At 58.5% G+C, this 14,824-nt stretch overlaps 1 protein-coding gene across 1 annotated transcript in view; it reads left to right on the top strand.

Moving 5' to 3' along the window:
* The window catches only part of AUH (AU RNA binding methylglutaconyl-CoA hydratase), a 353,019-nt gene extending 338,640 nt beyond the window's left edge, over positions 1–14,379 (top strand). The window contains exons 11-12 of the mRNA XM_027041182.2: positions 12,451–12,532; positions 13,465–14,379. Coding sequence (XP_026896983.1) covers positions 12,451–12,522 — 72 coding nt within the window. The 3' untranslated portion in view covers positions 12,523–12,532; positions 13,465–14,379. The remainder of the gene's footprint in view (positions 1–12,450; positions 12,533–13,464) is intronic.
* Positions 14,380–14,824: the final 445 nt, after the last annotated feature.

The raw sequence follows: 14,824 nt of genomic DNA on the forward strand, positions 1-14,824 counted from the left end.
GGGTGTGGGAGGGGCCCGAGAATTTTAATGTCTCGCTGGTTCTCAGCCATTGCGTGCTGGTGCGCTGGCTTGAGCGGCGTTGGGACAGTCCATCCAGGGGGGCCCCCAGGGTGCCCCACGGCGGAGTGGTCAGGTGAGGGGGCCTTACGCAGGGGAAAGCAAATGGACTTTCTCCCCCCTTGGGGTATTGACTCTATAGTCAAAAATCTTGTGAGCGATGGCAGGCAGGAAAGACGAAATGAGACAGGTCTCATTCCCGGGAGATGTGCGTCACTGAGCGGGTTTCAGGCATGTCATTTTGGAAACTTAAATGGTACCTGTGGCTTGGCCGGGACTATGAACCACTTATGAATGAATGTCATTGAGTCCTGGTGGAGAGTAAGCTCCGCTGTCATTTCTCAGGGTCCTTGACCTGCGCCGGGACATTTGTGGGTTCCCTACCCGTGCTGCCCCGGGCACGGGGCAAACCCCACTCGGTTCTTCCCCCCCGAGGTTCACCCAGCACATTTGCATGAGGGTAAGATTTTGGAAAAATATCATCCCCCCTGGACCCAGGCGTTATCTCCAAGAACAGCCAATAGCACTGACGGAAGTATCAGAGTTTTCTGTTGTCTTTGAGGGCTCGTCAGGACGAGTGGTTAATGGCCTTTCTGCCCAACTTGGCCAGGACGCGGTCCGTCAAGCTGTAAAGCAAGGGGCGTTGTCCCTGCCGGTGACAGAGCCGGTGCCTGTGTAAAGCATCAACCGCTGTCGAGCACAGTGGGGTGGTGGGGTGCTCACTTGTCTGTAGGGTCTGTGCCGATGCACCACGCTGGGCGGATGCACCCTCGGGACTTTGAGGCCGGACTGGAGCCCTCTTCACTTACACGTCCCCCTGGCGGGCTGGGTCCTGGGGCGCTAGGGGGTGTGAGTGGAACATCCCACTCACGTGGGAGCCGGGGCAATGGAACCAGCATCTACACCCCACGAGTTACGAACTCCCCAGCCCTCCAGCCTCTCCGTATGGTGGGAGGGGGACACCGAGGTTCTGGGCGCCTGCAGCACGGTCTGCAGCCCTGTCCTCTGCCCTGAGCGTGTCACCAGGGCGAGGAGATGACCCCCTCCCACGTGTGCCCGAGCAGCGAGGCTGCAGGCGCCCGGGCCTCCCTGCCTCGTCCCCCCAAGGCATCCCGTGGAGATCCTGCTACGAGAAGGCCCCGCTCACGGAAGCGTCCCAGCCACTTGCCCTGGGCTCCGTCTACTTCAAGGACAACACCTGCTGACTCCAGGAGGAAGGACATGTAAGCCGGACGTCGCGTCCAGCCTCCTTTCCCCGGAATGCGCGTGGCATCCAACACGTGTGGGGGGACGCCGTTTACTCAGGACAGATGCTGTGGCCCAGCGTCCGGGCCCTGGGACCCTCCTGTGGCCCGCGAGGGAGCTCCGGGCAGGTGTCTGCCCAACCATGGGTCTTCCTGATTCTACACGCCTGGTGTCACGATCTTTGCGAGCATCGGGACGGCTGCAGGGCCCACGAGAGCCCCCACCCGAGTCCCTGAGGCCCGAGACCGTGCGTTTCCAGGCAGCTCCCAGAGGGGGCAGAGGCCACTGGCCGAGTCCCTTGCCTCCCCCCGACCCGGGTGGGGGTGAGCCAGCAGCCTCTCCAGTCCGTGGGCTGCGGGCCCGTTAGAAGGCACGCGGAAAAGGCTCCGCGACCGTCAGCAGCTATTACCGTGGTTGCCTCACTTATGATACAGAGGGTGAGTGTCCCTAATCCGGATACAGAGAGTTCTGTAGATGTGGGGACCTGATTCCTGCGCCAATGTTACGGTTAAGCCGTGTGTGAACCGGAACCTGCCTGATTCTCAGTCGTCCGAGATCTGAGGGACCTTGCTCTGTGCACCGGCCACGCACTGCCGTGCGTCACCTCGCCGGGTCTTTGTGGGACGTGGTCGAGGTGGGGGCGCGCCTCCGGGGCGCTCAGGGGAAGGGGCTCGGAGACGGGACGTGCAGGTGGTGCCGGGTTGGTGCGTCTGTGCCGTGGGTCCCGTCCCCGGCAGAGGGCACCGACGTGCGTTCTGTCCCGGTGGCGCAGGGCTGGCGGCGGCCGCGACCAGGCCACATGCAAAAGGCCTCTGTCCTCACACGGCCTCGCGTTCGGCGGCAGCCTAGTCCCCGCTAGGTGGGAGAGGACGCTCCCACGCCCCGCGGGCGCCCAACACACGCTCACACGCGTGCCCACGCCCACAGCCCACACTCGTACATGCCACACGCACTAGGAGTTCTACACAGTGCCAGTGACGACACACTCTTGCCCCTAAACTCTTCCGGGTGCGAATCCCAGCCAACGGCGTCCCCAGACCGCCGATGACGAGTACGTAAGCTGCAGATAGGTGCACGGCCGTCCCCCACGCGTTCACAGGCTCCGTGCCAGTTCTCAGAAACTTCAAGAGCACGTTCTCAACGGTCCCAGCGCTTCAGGCTCCCCGCAGGCCCAGCCGGCATCCCCAGTGCTCACGCGCTCTGGTCTCCGGGTGGCCATGGCAGGTGGGAAGCGCCCCAGGACGCAGGGTGACAGGAGGGGCGGGGCAGGAGCGAGTCCCTCAGCGTGACCGGCTCTGCCTGCACTTGGGTCTGGCACCCCAAACAGGGCCATGCGTCGGACGTGCATGTGTCGGGTGCAGCGTTTTGTCTGGCGTGTTCGGACTTCGGTTCATATGTGACCTACATTTCATTTCATGACTGTTGCAGACGGTGGTTTTCAGCCTGGCCTGGCGAGGGCCTGACTCTTGCCTCCTGTGCTGCACGGTGGGCTCCACGCGGACCCCCCGCGCGGCTGCAGGCACCCAGCTGAGCCGCCTCGGGAACCGCCTGATGCCCGTGGGGCTCCACCCTGCGAGCACTCCCCGCTATACTGCCCTGCACAAATCAGGGTCGCTTCGGGGGGCTCTGTTATGATACCACCCACCTCCTCCACCCTCACCTTGTGCAGGTCCAGCCCTCGGGCCTGTGTCTTGATCCCCGAAGGCACACGTGGGCTCCCATCGTGGCCCCAGTGGCATTCAGTGGGGTGTACCCAATATTCCCAGGGCTTAGTCTTTCCAGCTCTGGGAGGGAGGGCTTACTTTCCAGCCCTTGTTATTGGCCGATACACCCTGGGCAGAGGGGATGACGCGAGTCGGTTCACCGCGATGGTTTAACTGTCTCCCGAGTCCCTCCAGAGCTGTCTCTCCTCCGGCGGCGATGTGGGTCCCCTCCTCCCTCGGTCCTCCCTGTGTCCCCTCCCTCGGTCCCCCTCGTGTCTCCCTGATAGCCGGGAGCATCCACGGTGCAGGTCCCAGTCTGAGGCAGGAGAAGACCAGTGTCCCAACTCCAGGACAGCCAGGCACAGAGCAAATTCTCCCTTCCTTTGCCTTTTCTTGTCCTTTCTTTTCTCTTCTCTTCTTTTCTTGGTTCTTTTTCAGGCATTCAACTGATTAGATGAGGCCCACCCCCCCTGGGGAGGACAATCTGCTTTACTGAGCCCACTAATTTAAATGCTAATCTCCTGAAACACCCTCTCGGAGACACCTGGAATCACATTTAATCTGGGCGCCCTGTGGGTGGTCAAGTTGACACATAAAATGAACCGTCACCAGGATTTGTCTTTCCTTCCATAGCTTCGTCTTGGGGTGCCTGGGGTCTCCCTCATTGTTCTTGGCGGGGGGGGGCACTCAGAAGCATTCTCGACTCCATGGGGCTGCTGAGCAAAGCAGAGGATGGTCTCTGGGCACGCCTGAGGGTCTCTCTCGGGGGACAAGCCCTACGAGGGCGAGGAGGTATGCCTGCTGCTTGGCAGCCAGAAGGGTGTGAAGGTCACTCCTCATCCCAGAAAACGTGCTCCAGGCTCCCCGGAGGGAAATGGAGGCTGGCAGGCAGGGGCTGGCCCTCACAGGACTGATGGTCCGGCCACAGGCTGGTCCCTTCCTGTCCCACAGGGCCACCAGCCACCACAACGCCACGGTCCTCCTCCTTGGACAGGTCGAGTTCTTCCCCTGCTATCTTTCCGGTCTATGACGCCCGGACGGTGGTATGGCCCCCCTCGTTCATCTTCGAGGGGCAAACTCTCTTCAGTGATTATTTTTTATGTCGACAGGCTCTTCTCTTACGGATGAAAGCTTTGACCGCGGATACTATTGTCCGAAAGCGGGCTTCTCAGTCGGAAGTCAGAGTTCACACGTGGCTCTTTCTTCTCTGCTCAATTCCTTCCGCAATAACCATCTTCCTCGAGAGCCTGCCTGACACGAGGGGAAGGGACAGGAGGAGGCGGGAAAGGAAGGCACATCTGTTCGTACCGGAAGGTGGTCTTCCCGCGGGAGGCTGGGGCTGGGGATGCTGCTGCCACACGGGACGGGGAGGGCTGCCCAACGTGCAGCCAGCCCCCCGCCCCCCTCTGTCCCCTTACGTACTTTGTGTTTCTATTAAGGGCAAATCCTGTACACAGTTAGGGAAAGTTAAATCAGAGTGATAAGCTCGCCTCCCCGCAGCGGTCGGGAGCAATCGGCTTGTACACTCTGGACAGGTCTTCCCGTCTCTGCTCGTCGGAACCGACAGCACTTTGGAAAGGATTTCTGCACCGCCCCCCACCCCCGTGTTTAGACTGTCGCCCCATTACTTTCTCTCCTGATCGTGCTTTGAACGATCAGAGCGTGCCTTCCTCAGAGTCTCCTGTTCTTACCGGGTGGATGGTTCGACCCTCCCTCGGTTCTTAGGAGGCCGGCACCCTGCAGCTCTCACTCAGAGGCTTTCAGTTCATTAGGTTTAGAAGGAAAGGGGCTTTCGATCCTTCGGCAACGCCACCCCCTTTCCTCAGCTGTCACTGTTGGCTTGGAAATCAGAAAAATAATCAAAGCGCTTTATTTTGAAATCTGAAAACACTACTCTTTGTCAATCATCTTAAACTCTGGCTTGAGGTCCGCGCAGAAGAAGAAACAGCGTCGCAGAGACAGGAACGCGGTGGCTGGACTGGACGCGCAGGGACCGGAGGACCACTAGGGAGCCGGCCAGCCCTGCACCACGTGCTCTGGACGAGGCACCCCCTCGGGGAGTCCTGGGACGTTGCTGTTGGCTGCAGGGGAGGGGGGCGGTGAGTGCGTGCCCCCAAAGGCAACCGGATTCCTGCATGAGCATGGGGCGCATTCCCGGGACAGGGAGGCCCTGGCAGTGAACCTGAGACTGCCTGGCCTTTGGGGCGGGAAGTGAATCACACCTTCACGGTCCCCACATTTCCAGCTGGAGGTCGGGTGAACCTGGGAACATAAACCGCCTCCCTCCTTAAGCGGATTCACTTACAAAATGAATGAATGCTCTCCTGGTGGAGAAAAACATCCTGGAGCCTCCAAGTACCAGTTAATACGGTGTGCATTATCTACTGAATGCATATGAATGATGCATTCATGCATATTAATATGCATTCAACAGAAGTGGTACCAGGAGGTTATGTTTGCACCAACCAAAGAATACAGACACTCAGTCTTTTGAATTTGCTCCGGTGAAAGCCTCCTGGGATCTACTAGCTTTTGGGGTTTTATTCCCCTCGTGCACTGATTGAACTGGTCGCTCATGGGGGCTGGGTTTGGGTGGTTGCTTCGTTCTTTAGACAATATTAGCTGTTTCACGGGGAAGATGCCCGTGAAAGCCCCAGCCCCTCGCCCCGGTGAGCAGGAGTCCGGACACAGGCACCATCCACAGAGGAATGCACAGATATATCATGGTACGGTGCCCCCTGCAGGGTAAACACTGGGTGCGGCCAGGACGGAGTGAGCTCCAAATGCTTGACAACATAGATGGGAACCTTGCACACGAACCTGAGCCCGAGCAGCTAGGCAGCAAGTACAAGCCGGGTGACTCCATTCATGCACAGTCGAGGGAAACTGAGCACTGTTAGGAGTTGGGGTCGGGGTGACGCAGGTGCGGTCATGTAGCCAGGTGGGGGCGACCTTCTATGTCTGCTGCTGGTGTCTGCTCTCGTCCGAGGGCCGAAGACGTGGGACGTGCACGTGGTGAGACCCAACCAGTCCCGCACTTAGGAACCGCGCTATATTGGTGCGCGTTGAGTCTTAGAGTTAAGAATAAGAGGAGTGAGGGTGGGCTCTGTCGGGTGAGCAGATCAGAAGACCCCCCCCCCCCGGCCCCGGGGGGTCTGTAGCAGGGAGAGGCCTTCTCCCTCCGCCCAGATGCCACCTGCCTCCGCCCAGTCATGCTCTGGGCTGTGTATCCTTTCTGCACGTGCAAGTGACAAGCTTGGGGACAGGCGGGGACAGCCGGCACAGACTGAGGTGGTATCCCTGAGTGCCCCCAATGTGGGCTCATGGCTTTGAGGTCACCAACAAAGGGGGAGAGAAAAAGAATATCTCTGTTGTTGTTGTTTCCAACACTATGACTCTGTCGGAAGGATCCTGTCCGGACAGGATTGTCCAGAACAACAACCACTCCCGAACGCATCTTGTCGCTTGAAGTGGAAAATCCAGGGTTCTCCTAGAATGTATGTAACGGGGGCGCCTGGGGGGCTCAGTCAGTTGAGCATCCGACTTCAGTTCAGGTCATGATCTCATGGGTCATGGATTCAAGCCCCGCGTCGGGCTCTGCGCCGACAGCTCGGAGCCTGGAGCCCGCTTGGGATTCTGTGTCTCCCTCTCTCTCTGCCCCTCCCCTGCTCCCACTCTGTCTTTTTCTCTCTCTCTCTCAAAAATAACTAAACATTTAAAATAATTAGAATGTATGCAACAAGACAAAGGGAACAGTGTGTAAGGAGGCAGAGGTGTGAGGGGCGGCCCTGGTCCCATGGCTCTAGGAGGAGAGACCCCGGAGGGAAAGACAGCTGCGAGCCTCCCAGAGCCCGGGAAACAGGCTTCCAGCCGCAAACGTTTTGGGGGTTATATTCCCGGATTTGCTATTATTATCCGTGGTAAGGGGTAGTGACAGTGGTAGCAGCAGTGGTTTAGTTCAGGCAAAAGTGATCCTCTGAATCTCCCTCTCAGAAACCCTTAAAAAAAGAACCATCCTCCCCCGATAAAAGAGGACAAACCAATTCAAAACTCTCACTTCCTCATTCCTGTGCCGAATCGCAAGTCCCTTAAGGAAAGAAAAAGACCACTGAGACACCCAGACCTATTTTAAGAACAGCAGGTATTTCTACGTGGGTGCTCTGACTTATTTGTAGGTCAGACATGGGATCACAGGCTCACAAAGCCCTCCCCACCTGGCGCTCTCTCTGCACGGTGGCTGAGAAAAAGCAGCCGCAGGTCTAGGCAGAGGAGGCCGTTTTGTCCTTCTTGTGATGAAGTGCCAAGAATTGACTAATTTATAGCATCTATGTTGATATTATACACAGAGGCCAAGATTGGAGCTTAGCCCGGTCTTTTCTGGAAACGATTCCTTTGAGATCAGGAGGTCCACTTAAGGAAAATAAATGTTTTACGTGTTCCCTAGTGATATGAATCACCAATGCTCTGTATGGCTTTCTTTGCCGAGACTTCATTGGAAGCCTCGGACGGGGGTTCTGTTCCCATCCAGAGTGTGATGGTGTGTGAGTCCCCTCCGAGAACCGTGGGATTTCACAGACATTCAAATCCGGGGATTCCCCACGAGAAGTCATTGCAGTTTTGCAGGTTGAATTGACCGTCTGGATCATCTGGTCCATCAGCTGTACGGGGACCAGGTCACCTGGCCCAGGAGCCACGGGGCAAGACCCCTCTAGAAGTGAGGTCACCGGGGGGGAGTCCCAGGGCTTTGCACCAGGGTTGACAACTGCTCTGATTGTTGCCGCCCCCCACATTCGCACGCTGCGTTTCCACAAACGTGTTTGCACCTGGCAACATTTACCAAAGCTAAAGAGAGTTGAGAACCACTGACCTCTGGGAGGTCTTTCTTTTACAACTGAGAAAACGGGGGAACATGCCAATCAGGGGGTCCCAAACAGACAGGTGAGCGGAGCGTCCATAGCAGTCAAACATCGGAGCCAAACGCTTTGAATAAGTGGTAATCGAATTCAACCCCGTGGAAAAGCCCGTACGGCAGAGTAAAGTCTTCGGGTTGGTTATCACGAATGTTCTCAAGGGGGTTGGAGGATATAAACTATCCATAAAGCAGGAAAGGCTTTAATAATAGAAAATAGAAAAATAACCAGAGGACTTTGAACTTTGTCAAACAACCATTAGCAGTCAAGAGGCTCCATACGAAAACAGACACGACAAGAGAGTGAATTCGCGAACGGATCAGGCGCTCACAAGGACAAAGAAACGAAAATCGAAGACAAAAGTGGCCCCCCCCCCCCCCCCACCGGGGGAGAGCTCCTATCTCGGCTCATATTTGCCGAGATTCCTGGAGACGAGAAAGAGTCTCGGGGGATACAGCCAATTAGGGAAGAGAAAAGCATTGTGAGAATGTTCTCCCTTCTCTGCAGGGCTGGCCTCGCAGCCATAGAGGTGAATGCGAAAACTCACGCCAGTAATCTAAAATTTTAGTTTTTCTTTGCCGGGAATGGCATTAAATGACAAGCACGCCACGACAGGTCAGGAAGGACTGTGAAGGCACGTGTTCGACTTTGGAAGCGTTGAGCACGCTGTCGCCCGGCTGTCTAACAAGGGTCGCACATTTCACGTCGCACGGGGTCCTGTAGGCGAGGAACGCCTGGCAAATTCCTAGCAGCAGGCACTTTAACATCCTTGCTTTGGAATTTCAAAGGTAAAGAGGGCTTGCTGAGGTTTCCAGAGAGAGAGAGACAAGAGTCCGTTTACAAGAAATGGACGTGTTGGCCGAGCGGGGTAAGCATCCTGTCACTGACCGTGGTCAGGAGCGCTGAGCGCTTTGGGTGTGGGTGCGGGGGGGCCTGCAGGGCTTGGGTGTGGGCGGCTGGTTGTGAAATCCTCCCCCCGCCCCCGGGGCGTCTCCTTACAGAACCGGCGGGGCAGGGCCGGCTCTGGAGCCAGGCCAGGCTCCTGGGACGTGCGTGCAGGACCGTCCGTCCGGTAGGGCTGCCGGTCGTGTGCCCAGCCTGGGGACACGCTGGGACATAGCATCCCACTGCTCCAGTGCCTGGATGCCACGGCTCAGCAGGAACCGGGAGGATGGAGGGGTACAGGGTGGCGGGGCTGTGACGGACGCAGCCGGGACTGGAGGACACTCGGGCTGCCCTGGGACACCAGGTTTCCCGTGTCAGAGGAAGGCCAGGACAGCTCTGGGTGCCCCGGATTCGCACGCGGGGGGACAGCACCTACGCGCACACACGTATTCAGACATACATCTGTAGATACACAGGCACAGACAGACACAAACACACACAGACAGGCAGACACACACAGCAATGGGAACTTTCCTCTGGCTCGTCAACTACAGAAGTACGCAACTTGCTTTGGCCAACATGAGGAGTTGGTGAAGGACCCAGGGAGTCCGGACGCTGCTGTCGGCTTCTCCCCTGGATGCCCTCGCGCAGACGCTGAGGAGCAAAGCCGGCCTCGCCATCCAGAAGGAGGGGCATGCGGCAACGGAGTCGGGGCGCCCAGTCACGGAGTCGGGGCACCCAGCGGGCAGGGGAGAGCTGGCTGGCTGCTAGGTGCCCGTGCACGGTGCTCATGCGGCACCTGCTCCCTGCATGTGTCCAGGGAGGGGACAGAACACGACTCCCACCCTCGTAGGATGTACAGCCTGACGTCCACCACACATGCACCTCAGCTTGGATGGCACATCACCGTCCAGGACCTGCAGAGCCGAGGGAATGTCAAGGACTGGACGGCAGCAGTGGAAGGCGGGGAGGCTCCGGTGGGCTGGCTTCTCGGGCTGGGGGAGCACAGCCAGGGAGGGAGCCAGGGCGGGCAGATGGGCGTCTTCACTGGGCGGGCATGCAGGATGGCTCCATGCCAAAGACCCCAGGGACACGTGGGGTGACGGGACCGTGAATGGGTTTCTACACTGCAGGAATTCTGTGGAATTTGAGTATGCTTTCTGGATCTTCAGTAGGGGACTATGATCTACAGAGGTCTCCGTGAGTACGCGGCCACGGGACATTGGCTTGTCCGCTGAGCAGGACCGGTCTGGAAATGCCGACGTGAACAAGTGGCTGAGGCAGGGATGTTCTGGCAGGTGCAGGTGACAGCTGGGAGACAGGATGGGAGTGTCCCGCTGCTAAGGCACACAGAGCTGATCCCCCCTGCCAGGTCAATGGAGGCGGAGCGGAAACCACCGCTGGCAGAGGTGAGTCCCTCACCCGCCTGCTCACAGCTCTCGGTTGGACTCCTGGAGAAACCCAAGTGTAGGGAGCGCCCCTAGACCTACGGTCAGGAGGAAAGGAAAAGTGACCTCGTAAGGGGAAAGCAATCCTTTCTAACACAAGCCTTGCTAACTCTAACACAGAGTCTAACACATTGACTCTGAAGGGTCGATGTCTGTGTGCAAAACGGAAAGCCACATGGTGGTCTTCGATTCTAACTTTCAAATGCCTGGAACCACCCCCGTGGTGAAGGAGGTCGAAAAGGACGACTCGCTCTGGTGGAGCGAGTTTTGCTCATGTCTCGTGGGTGGGCGGACTTGTTCTTGGACCAGAGGCTCGACGTGCACAATGAAGTCTCCAAGTCTGGTCACTTAGAAACAGAAACTAACGTGCATTGATCACCCACTCCATGAAGGCTGTTCTGCCCTTGTGGGAGCAGGTGAACCAGGTCTGCCTTAAAAGTCTGCCCTTCCTGGGGCGCCTGGGGGGCTCAGTTGGTCCAGCGTCCGACTTCGGCTCACGTCACGATCTCACTGTTCGTGGGTTTGAGCCCCGCGTCGGGCTGTGTGCTGACGGCTCAGAGCCTGGAGCCTGCTTCGGATTTTGTGCCTTCCTCTCTCTCTCTCTCTGCCCCTCCCCTACTTGTGCTCGCTCTCTCTCTCTCTCTCTCTCTCTCTCTCTCTCAAAAATAAATAATAAACATTAAAAGAACAAGGCCTGCCCTTCCTCTCCACCTGCCTCGGCCGGACACAGGAGCTAACTGCTATCCCTCATGCTGCAGAAACTATGGTGAGGCGGGAGGCATTATCCAGGACACGAGCTAAAGTCCTGCACCGAACCTCCCCGTGCGTGGACGGGGACTTTGCTGGGAAGCATGAGGGTTGGAACTCGGCTCTTGAGTGGGTGGCTTGGAACACACCCCGGCGGTGTGCCCGGCAACAGGCAGAGGTGCCGACAAAACACATTTGGGGTCTGCGTGCCTCCCTCCGAGCTGTGCGTCCGTGACTTGTCAGTTAGCTGGAGGGGAAAAAAAAAACAAAACATAGATTTCAGCAACCTTGACCTTTCTCGCGTGTTTCCCTGGGTGTGTCGGGGCTGGATCAACCTTGACTTCGCTTCTTGTCCGGGAATCCAGAGAAGGCAGGAGCGGGCCTTGTAGTATGATTCCTGAGGGGCCCTTCCAGCTCAAACACGCGGCTCCCCACGACAAGTGAGCACGCTTCAAGGTCAGGCTGGTGGGAGCGAACGCGTGCCAGGCAGACTGTAACAGGAGGACATAAAGAAACCTTTCCCATTCCCTTGACCGGCCAGCACCTCATGGCGCGGATTAGAAATCGCTTCCCCGAATAGAGTCGCCAGCTGCCAGCCACTTCCTTTGAAAATAAATCACTGACTACATCTTTTTACACCTGTCGAGATGTGATTTCCAGTAGCGCATCCAGTTGGCAGCTCTCATGCGCCTGTGAAAATAGGCAGAACCTAGATGCGTGGCCGGGCCTGGCGAGCTCCTGCCTGGGTGCAGACTGCCCCCTGGTGGGCGCTCGGGGAGGGACACAGCGAGCCGGTGGTCAGGCCAGGTCTGAAAGGGCTACCCCCAAGAAATGAGCCCCCTGGCTGGGAGGGGGGGTGTGGAAACCCGCTCCACAAGCCACGGGCAGGCCGTGGGCTCCTGTTTCCACGTCCGGCCCTCCCTCCGGGGTGGGACTCGCCCTCACTCCAGCCAAGCACCACCTGCGACGCTCCTGCAGAGGTGCTTCTGGGCCCTCTCTGGGCTCCAGAAACTTCCTGCTGGTTTTTTCTTCTCTCTTCTGTAGTTCTCTGCCTCTCTGTCTCTGTCTCTGTCTCTGCCTCTCTCTCTCTCCCACACACGGAGGACTGAATCCCAGGACGGAAAATCCCCACATTAAACCTGTCAGCCCTCCCAGGGTAGGGTCACACGGGCCTTTGACCTCCAGCGCCTTTGGGCCATAGCCCCCTGGGAGGGGCCGGCTGATAGCAGGGGCCTGCATGTTGGGGTTAGAACCAATGACCTCGGGTTTCGGGGGGCCTTGCAGGGCCAGAGAGCAAAGCCAGAACATGCCACCCGCGTGGGACACGATTGCCCCACAGACCTGGCTGGACAGCCCCTGTGGAGAGATGGTGATGACCGCCAGGGAGCTGCGGCGTGTGGGGACATGGCCGTGGGAGGAGCTGACTGTCTGACCTGTCATTGTTCCTTCTTCCAGGTGGGCGGGGACCTCAGGAAACACCTTCCAGGGCCTTCTCCTGTCCGCTCCCACCTTGACGGCCCGTGCTGACCACCCCCAGGTAAGTGCAGAAGGTTAGGCATCACCGTCTGGGCACATTCGCACCCGGGGCCTGGCTCCCACGCGGGTCTCCCCTCTGCCCGGTGGTGGCTCCGTGTCTCCACGTGGACAGCTGGTCCTGCCACTAAAAGCCCGTGGTGTAGGGCAGACCTGGAGAAGCAGGGGAAGCACCCTGGATTCTAGCAGAGCCCCCTCCTTGTCCGGGTCACTCTGGCACCGGCCTCCACTCTCAGCGGCGCCTGCTGTCCCCGGGTCCCCGAGGGAGGGCCGCAGACTGTGAGAGGGGTGCCTAGGTTGTTAAACCCAGACGCCAGAAGGTCAGCGCCTTAGAGGGCCCGCAGTACTCAGTCCTGGAAGCACGGGGCCTGGGGCGTCCTGGGGGGCAGGACCGACGTGCCCCGCCAGACTCTGAGCAACAGCTCCTGGTAAAAGTGATCTGTTTACACACACGCTGAATCGGAGATTTTCTGAATTCGAATATTCGTCAAAGACGAGCATTTCTGAGCCGAGAGGCCACCGTGGAGGGGTGAAGGGCGCAGAGGGGCAGAACATACAGGCACGTGCTGCCCATGCTGTGACCTGCCAGGGCCCCGCACACCCCCGGGGGGCATGTGCAGTGGCCGGCAACCCTGGCCTGTGCCAGCCCCGAGGCACACGTGGGTAATCCAGGAAGACTTGGGTGGGGCAGAGTGGCAGAGGGGGGACTATACTTGCTGGGGGTGGGGGGGGTCCTGGGCCGGCAAATGTCCCATCACACAGCACTGTGCCTGAGCCGGCCCTGAGCGGGGCACTGGGACACAGGGGTGGGCGGCATCCTTTGTGGTGTGGGTGGGGTGCTGCCCCCCCACACTTGACCCTGACCCTGACCCTGACCCTGACCCTTCCAGACTCGGGGGCTCTGTAGGGACAGTGTCCTTTCTTCTGTTTGCTCAGGCTTCTGGAAGCCCCCAAGCGTGGGAAAGAGCAGGAGGGGACAGATCAGATCCCCTCAGTGGCCAACGGTGGTGTCCTGGGTACAACCGGGCAACAGCTCTCAGGATCCAAATGCAAGTGGCTTCTGCCCTGCTGCTGTGCACACTCACCACGACATGGGACACACCTGAGTGAAGGCTCCCTGTGCATCGGGTTCTTTGGAAAGGACCTCCAGGCAGGTGGTTTTCCGGGACGCTGACCCAGAGGGGGAGTCTAGGAGCAGGTGTCTGTCACCGAGGGAGCGTGTGTGTCGGGACTGGACAGAAGGAAGGTGCCCAGCAGTGTCCCCGCAGGGGCTCTGGGGCCGGCAGGGCCCAGCAGGGCAGCAATGGCCAGACAGGCACAACCCTGTGTCCATCGGGACCATCCCGGCCTCTCGCAGGAGGCCCAGCTTAGACCACGAAGCTCCTCTTTTGGGGCACTTCCCGTTCGCCTTTGCCCACACGACCTCCACCCAAGTCCACCCTTCTCCTCCGCCTTCCCCTTCCTGGCTCCTCCTGGCCCCTCTCTCTCTCCCTCTCTCTTTCTCTCTACTCAGGTTCTTGCTATCCTATTGGCCGTTGGCAGAGACGATTCACCAGAAAGCTAGCAAGTATAGTCCTCAGTGCCCAGGGTTCGAATGGGCTCCCCCAAGACCCTGGAAGAGGATCTAACAACACAGTCACGTTGTTTACATAAAATGCCCCAAAGGAAGAGACCGTATCTGCGGTCTCTCAAGACAGCTGTCTCCTTCCCTCCGCGTTCCCCGGGGAGGACTGCTAAGATTCTGGGACGGAAAGCTGTGCTGGGGCTGTGGACAGCTCCGGGGATGCGTCTACCTGGCCTCCTGTGTCTCCAGAGCATTCTTCAGCTCCCTCCAGCTGGACCACCACCCACTTTACTGAGCGTCCGGCTTGAGATGGGAAGGTGGCGGGAGATGATAGATAGATAGACAGATAGATGATGGATACATAGATAATAATAAATAGATGATAGATATATAGATAGTAGATGATAGATGGCTAGATGAATAGATGACTGGTGATACATGAGACAGATAATAGATGATGGACAGATGACCGATGATAGACAGAAGGTGGCGTGTCCCCTTGTGCCAGCTCTGGGGATGCGGATGTGCAGGAGGAACAGCGGGCGTGGGACCATGGAAGCTGCGTCGCGGGGGAGCAGGGAGACCACCCGTCTGGAGGAGGGTCCCCCTGGCGGACACGCGCCTGCACAGCAAAGGTTACGCAATCAGAGGTGCGCGCTGCTATGGCTTTTCCTTGTCGACGGAAATCCCACAGAATGGAATTTGCCAGAATCGCCGTTTTCTGGAGCCAAA

This window comes from Acinonyx jubatus, chromosome D4 (assembly GCF_027475565.1).
Source record: "Acinonyx jubatus isolate Ajub_Pintada_27869175 chromosome D4, VMU_Ajub_asm_v1.0, whole genome shotgun sequence".
Classification (NCBI taxonomy): domain Eukaryota; kingdom Metazoa; phylum Chordata; class Mammalia; order Carnivora; family Felidae; genus Acinonyx; species Acinonyx jubatus.